The following is a 7,471-nucleotide window of genomic DNA, read 5'->3' on the forward strand; positions in this document are numbered from 1 at the left end:
TCTGGCGAAGTTCTGAAACTGTGCCGCTTTCGCCGCTCTTTTAGGCCTGCCTGACGTGAAAGCGTGGGGAAAGAAGAAATCGACCTACTACCACACAGACTTCGTCGATGAAGACTACGCAGGTAAGTGCCGTTCCGTAAATTGGTGCCGTATAAAGTACCCGGCACGTGCCCTACGTAAACAAACCTTTCTGCGCACGTGTGTTACCGTCTAGACGACGCATTTCTTTCGCAAGCGTCGTGCATGCGTTTACTACGCACGTAAGCGATGACGATTTCTTAGAAGTGCAGCGTAGGAACTTTTCTTTCGTCTCGTTAGTATGTTTCCGTCAGTTGCTTTTGACTTGATTGCTCTACACGACATATGACTTGCTTCACTGAAGCAATGTGCTCTAGTTCAGACATTGAGTCATCCTTGCTCTACAAAAAAAAAAAAGTCGTTTGGTTTATTAACCCCTGCTTTATGTTTTGTGTGTTGGTAAGGTATCACCGAGGATGCAGCCGAGCTTGCAAGACTAGAAGAACAAGAAGCCCGTGCACTTCAGAAGCGGCTTGTCGAGCAACTGGACGAGGAAGACTTTGGACTCGATTTATTCCAGGTGCTGTTATTTCCTTTGCTTTAATAACTTCTTGCTGCAACGTCAACTATGCAGATATTTTGGGAAAACAATGTGCAGAGAATGCAGATGAAGGGATGAGGGCTCGCTCATGACCGCTTGGCTTATTGCAGACGTCATTGCATTGTAGCATCACTGACAGTGAAGTCCTTGATTGCGACTTTTATGCTTTAATGATTACATATGTGTCTGATTACATATGATCTTGTTCAGTCAGAATACAGTGATGTTTTGCACTTATGGAACCCTGGGCATCACCATGTGCGGAAAGGGTGAAACAATGCGACTGCTGTGGTACTCTGCCCCGCCATGGTGGTCTAATGGTTATGGCGCTCGACTGCTGACCCAAAGGTCGCGGGATCGAATACCTGCCACTGCGGCTGCATTTTCGATGGAGGCGAAAATGTTTGAGGCCCGTGTGCTTAGATTTAGGTGCACGTTAAAGAACCCCAGGTGGTCTAAATTTCCGGAGCCCTCCACTACGGCATCCCTCATAATCCTATCGTGGTTTTGGGACGTTAAACCCGAGATATTATTATTATGCTGTGGTACTGTCTCTGCTTCAATGGGCACTGTTGCACTGCAAACTGATGCCTTATGACAGTGTGTCAGATGCGAGCAATCGGTCATGGAGAGCTTTGCATGAGCAGCCCGTCAAGGGAGCGAGAAAGGAGACATAGGCCAGCTCTCTATCCCATCATGCACTGCGCTAATGTTTCAAGCAGCAAAACATCACCTAGGGCCCAAGGGACCATGAAATGCCTGGTACTGTTTCACAAGGTGCTGCGAACATAAATTAGCACTTCTGCTCATGTTAAGACCATATTCAAACATGCTCAAGGTGTTGTTTGCCACTAACGCTCAGTCAGATCTACTCATGTATGCAGGTGAATTGAATGGTACAAACATTGGAGTTTGAAAAGTTGATGTCAGTGTTGTTTTTAAATCTTATTAAAATCAAGCTGGCAGAGAAAAACAACACAGAAATTACGTCTAGAAACGATATCGTACTAGACGAATACTGACATGACAATTGTTTTTTACTTGTTGCTGCTGTTTTCTTGTGTAAAATGGCTGTCCAGTGCCTCTAATATGCAAAAACCTGGTGGCAAGCATCCGAGCACCGATTAACTTACTGTAACACTTGTTTTATTACAAACTAGTTTTAGCTTCAGTTGCCAGAAAACATTTCTCATGAGATTAAGAAACGTTGGCTCGCTCAGTTACTACAAGCGTAGCCAAAAGAAACGTGGGCAGCGCTTGCTTACTTTTTTTTTGTGTGTGTGAGAAAGGTCATCGTACTTATTGCTGCACGACATCAGGGAAATCTTGCTTTGCATTAAGTCACAATCATGTCCTTGTTGCTAGGTCTGCACGTAGAGACTAACTTTTTAATAATATCTCTTAAGTGTTTCCACAATATTCAAAGTATTTCTCAACATACCTTATAGAAAGTATTGAGCTTATAAAAACAGTTGGGTAGGGACTTGGGTAATCGACATATTTGCACAGCGCTACGTGATCGAGGACGTATGAAAGGACACAACACAGGCGCTGACTTCAACTGAATTTTATTTTACTGTTGTGTCCTTTCATACGTCCTCGTTCACGTAGCGCTGTGCAAATATGTCGATTACAAATCACCAACTAGCCCATGCTGCCGTTCTCTCAACTTGGGTAAGTCTTTCTCGATGTAATGTATCTCTCTATCAATCTGCTTTTTGTTCATTTCCATGCTTTCCCGTGCAGCTGCCAAAAGAAGACACTGCAGAGGTGTCCGAGAAGATTTCAAAGGACTTGTCAAAACTTTCCAAGCGGGAGAAATTGAAGGTTAGTCTGCTCTGCAAAATGCCGAGGACCGTGTTGTCTTACGTTTACTCATTGGTGTGGTTTTCTTCCTTTTATAGTTGCTATCCAAAGACAGCGCGGAACTGCTTGAGCTTGTGGACGACTTCAAGGCGAAGGTCAGATTCCCGTTTCACAAAGTTGGTTGCTTGAAATGTCTGTAGTGCTCTTGACGTTTAATATCGTCCATTGCAGATGATAGAGCTACGAGACACAATTTTGCCCCTGGCCAAACTGGTTGATAGTGGAAAGGTTATCTCCATGCCAGCAATTGAGTACGTCAACCTGAAGAGACAGCTCATTGTACAGTAAGTAACATTGTAGTGAAGACTCTTGTTTAGTGTTATTAATGCAAATCAGAATTGAGTTACATCTTAACATCAATATAACGAACTTCAGTACAACAAAATTCTTGATATAACGAAGTATTTCAGTTTTTATAACTTCATGTCCATAGAACACCATGTATTTTTCAAGCCTCTGTACAATGATGCGTGTTTATCCACGATTTCAATGCAACCAAAGTTTCACTGCTACCATGGAGGAAGACCAGGGCAATAAATTAAATCTTGTGCTGATGCACGCAGTTTTTATGAATGCATTTTTCAAGTTGCCTGCCGTGCGACAGAGAGCAGCTGCTGCGGCTTCTAGGAAAGGGTGCACATCAGTGCTCTCGTGTACTACGCAGTGTAGCTCTGTATATTGCATTGCACGTGGCATTGCACGTGTCAAGTAACAGACACGAGCAGCCGTAGAAGTGGTAACACTAATCGCAATAAGCTCTTGGTTGTCTTGTAAACGATCACGATCGTTGAGGAAATAGATGTCGCCAACAAGGCTTGTGTCTTAGCAAGCTATCTTGATCTGCAAGAAAAAAGAAGTCTCCATTTGTGCTAGTGTATCACAGAACTTCTGTCCGTGAGCCCGAACTCGAAAGAAGCTTTTCGGCACTTTGTGTAGAATAAGCTTCCGCCAAAAGCAATTGGAACAGATGCATTTGCTACAAATGAAAGTTCTTTTTCTGTTAAAGCTATTGGTCGGTTGTAAGAGACAAGCAGTGTTTTTTGTAACTGCTCACAGTTACCAGCCGTACTGCCACCAGCTCTATAAAATTATGTCGAAATTTTGCATTGAAGTCGACTTACATGACTTGCTTTTTTTCTTGAACCAATGCATAGCAGCAACCGAAATTAGTGACGCATAAGGGGTGCTGCTTGCTTCTTAATTTTGCATGCGATGCTGCAATACAGAAAGAATGGCCACCATAAACGAAGGTGCCGTTATTCAGGTGGTCACCTTGATGTCGTGCCATTTTAGGCCACAGCTCCTTCATTTTTATAGCGTGCGGCGATTTTCAGTGTTGCACGTTCATCAGACTGAGCAGACAGCGAGTGGTTCAGTGAACATCATCGTATTAGCGTTGCAGCACCTTGGGCAACATTCGAGGTTTTTATGATAAGCGTGAAGGCAGAATATGTGTGATAGCTCAGCTTGACCCATATTATCACTGAATTGAACCAGCATTTCTTGCAGCTTGATGCATGACGTACAGGCACTGTGAAGAAGACATCACCCGCGCGGTATCGAATTGTCACCCTATCTCAGTTTCAACAAAATTGTTTCTTTAATGTGAAAAACATTTGTTTTTTCGTATTGCCATATTCTAGCATCCTTGCAGCTCTTTCAGGGTAAAAATGAATCCTTCGGTGACTAAACTTTGCATAAAAGGTCGAATTTCAGTTTAACGAAGTTTTGTTATATTGATGGGTAACTGTATTATTTCATCATCAATCAGTGCACCTATGTGTCAATAGCTGCAAGTACTAATACTTGTGCAAATGAACTTTTGTATTAGTCTGCATATATGAGTTTAACGTGCGTTATTTCTGTCAGCTTTTTGTTGCTTCGCGTAAGATCTTTACAAAGTATGAAGGGCTTTTTACTTGATGTCATATCTTCACTACATGTACCATTGTTGGCCCTGGCTACAACATGATAAGCTTGCTAAAAATTACTATGCCTGTGCGTAAACTTCCAGTGCTGGGTACATTTGTGTTAGCTCAGTCATTCAGTGCGTATTGAACGAGATACAGGTGTAGCCTCGCATGTAGCATTAAGATGTTCAGGACCGGCCACTCAGAAATAAGCATTCTTTAGCCAGTAGTGTACACAGTAGAATGTAATGCTTACATCCCAGCTTTATGTATGGCTCGTCGTCATGGCATGTCAAGTAGTAGTATTTGAAATTGTGTGCCAAATTACTGGAGCGGCTTGTTGTTGTAGCTTGCCTAACGGCCTGTCAACTTGCTCTCACTAGGTACTGCACAAACATTACCTTCTACATGATCCTGAAGGCCAAACGAGTGCCTGTCGCAAACCACCCTGTGATCAAAAGACTCATTTCCTTCAGAAACGTAAGTCATCTCCCCTGCTGCATGATTTGTAGGCAAGCTATATTCTTAAAGGGTAGTGGTTTGAGGCCAGTAGTAGTACTGTTGAAGCACAGCAAAAGCAACTGCAGCACAAAAGCAATGCCATGGAGTCCTCAGCACCATAGTCGTCAGCTGTAACTATATAGGAACAACAGAATGGCAAACTATCAAGGGGGTGGTTCACTTTGTACTGCCAGCTGCATTGCAATGGATGAACGGTCTATCCACTCGGCCTGCAGGGTAAGAATAATAAGATGTGTTCGGCTAGCAAAAAGTATGTTTTGGATAAAGACAAGGGCCTTGCACTGTGGCCGCCCTGTGAAGGAAGTCGCAAGCTCTTGCGAAATTCTTGTGCTGTCATCCCAAATTATAGAGCAGTCCTGAGCAAGTGCTGCTCACCTTACAGTCGCACTTTTGAAAACCTTGTTGAAGCTAAAATACCTCTAAGACATGTATTTGAGGATATTTTCTTATGTTAAATGGCCATTTGGTGAGGAACACAAAGTTCTTCATTGTAGTGGGGTTCGACTCGCAGGTTCAAATACTGATGTTACAGGTCATGTTAGTTAGAAATAAAAAACAAGGTACTCTAGCCAGCCCATGGCCTTGGCAGAAAGGGTTGTAAGTAGGGGTGCTCAAATATTCCTGCTCTTTGATTACTAATTAACTTTGTTTGCCAGTTACGGTTACTTGCTATTTGCTTCTCATGTGCAAGGTCTTCGGTGAGCGAATCTACTTTTCCTAATGGCATTATGAAGCTGTTCCTTTAGCCTGATGGACCCCACACATTCTTTATATAGTATTTCGCTTTCAGAAGCCAGAAAAAACAGTAATTTAAGAATTCTGCTGTTCAAATACCTCTAATTTGTCATCTACAGGGGTGTTTCTTGTCCTAGATGCATGCGAGGCTGTATGCTTTGCGTATTTAATTTTAACCCATTGTGGTCCATTGTCAGGCCCCTCCTGACAATGTAACATGGCCACAACGGTCTGCTGTCGGGCACCCCACGCTGCCCAAATACCACTGAAAGACTGGGGCGCAATATCACCTGCCAAAAGAAACATCTGACGAGTTTTTCTTGCACAGCTGTTGTTTTTCTTTCACAGTGGTCAAAACTGGCGAAATATTTTTGAACCACATCGTCCGGGAAGTCGGTAAAGGTTTCGGGCCAGAAAGGGTTGAAACTCATAACATGAACTGAAAACATGTTTCGCCTTGCACATACAAGGCACCATGTTCTTGCCTGCATGTTTACAGTAAAATCTCGGTGATACGATCACGGCTGGTACGAATTTCAGGGTGATACGAATATTTCTGTGGTCCCGGCCAAGGCCCATTAGCCTGCAATGTAATGGAGTATGGTTGTTGCGAACCGATTTTCACCCCGCAACGTTTGATACGAATGTACGCTACCACGCAGTTACGAACAGGTGCTGCCCGCAATATCGCAGAAGACGTGCAATCGCGCGCAACGTTTATAGAACCAGGTCAGTTGCAAAACTGAGCGATGTTGCGCGGCGCCGCCGCCATCAGCGACAGATGTGGCGCTGCTGTCGCAACAGGATCCACTCATTCGCTCACTCCACTCTCTTCAGCCGGCGTTGCGGCGCGTTAGTATCCGTGAAGGCTTTCTGCGTAAACAGTTTTGCGCTTTCTATTGGGCTTCGGATGTGCTGTGTGTCTTCACCATGCCGACGTGTTTTGTTCCCGGCTGTACGACCGGTTACAGGAATTCTGTGAGAAAATTGTAGCGCAAAACAACACAAGGAGTGACAAAGAACACGGGACGTGTTCTTTCTCGTTGCAGTTGGAAGTTGGCGCCAGTCTCGTGTTCTTCGTTCGTCCTTGTGTTGTTTTGCGCTACAATTTTCCCACCATGACCCGAAGGTCGCGGGATCGAATCCCGGCCGCGGCGGCTGCATTTTCGATGGGGGCGAAAGTGTTTGAGGCCCGTGTACTTAGATTTAGGTGCACGTTAAAGAACCCCAGGTGGTCGAAATTTCCGGAGCCTCCACTACGGCGTCCCTCATAATCATATCGTGGTTTTGGGACGTTCAACCCCAGATGTTATGTTGTTTTATTTTCCCATCATGAACCACAATGAACCAAGTAGCCCTAAGAAACGTTTTGCTGGGTTACAAGAAATCCGAGACACCACGACATTTCTTTCGTGCATAGGGTTACCAACGCTTCAATGAAGGGAGTCGGGACGGGAAGGGGGGAGGGGGGGAGGTCGTTTCTTTATTGTTTCGGCCTCTTCAGCTGGTTACGTGCTGCTCGCAACACTTCCTCTTGCTGGAGAATTTACCCGTTTAAGTTGTCGCGAGGACTTCGTGTTCTGGAGCGTGACGCGCATTGTCGGGCGTGCGTTGGATCACCTAAAATTTTCTAACAGGACGGTCCGGAATAAATCCGGGACATTATATATGTCCCGACAGGGACGGCTCGGGATGCTGTGTGAAAAGTCGGGACACTCCCGCGAAATCCGAGACGGTTGGTACGTGTTAGCGATAACCACCTCTTTGAATAAACGACAACATTTCACGCTTGAGAGTTTCATGTACGTGGCCATATTTG

The 7,471-nt window shown here is 44.5% G+C and overlaps 2 protein-coding genes across 3 annotated transcripts in view; both read left to right on the forward strand.

Moving 5' to 3' along the window:
* LOC119390336 (cytochrome c oxidase subunit 6A2, mitochondrial) overlaps positions 1 to 7,471 on the forward strand; it is a 673,327-nt gene that overhangs the window by 332,960 nt on the left and 332,896 nt on the right. The window lies entirely within an intron of this gene.
* LOC125756131 (something about silencing protein 10-like) overlaps positions 1 to 7,471 on the forward strand; it is a 74,647-nt gene that overhangs the window by 934 nt on the left and 66,242 nt on the right. Inside the window, exons 5-10 of the mRNA XM_037657924.2 lie at positions 45 to 122; positions 483 to 598; positions 2,366 to 2,446; positions 2,524 to 2,580; positions 2,657 to 2,769; positions 4,779 to 4,875. Of these exons, the coding sequence (XP_037513852.1) occupies positions 45 to 122; positions 483 to 598; positions 2,366 to 2,446; positions 2,524 to 2,580; positions 2,657 to 2,769; positions 4,779 to 4,875 (542 nt within the window). The remainder of the gene's footprint in view (positions 1 to 44; positions 123 to 482; positions 599 to 2,365; positions 2,447 to 2,523; positions 2,581 to 2,656; positions 2,770 to 4,778; positions 4,876 to 7,471) is intronic.

The sequence above is a fragment of the Rhipicephalus sanguineus genome, chromosome 4 (genome assembly GCF_013339695.2).
Source record: "Rhipicephalus sanguineus isolate Rsan-2018 chromosome 4, BIME_Rsan_1.4, whole genome shotgun sequence".
In the NCBI taxonomy this organism is placed as follows: domain Eukaryota; kingdom Metazoa; phylum Arthropoda; class Arachnida; order Ixodida; family Ixodidae; genus Rhipicephalus; species Rhipicephalus sanguineus.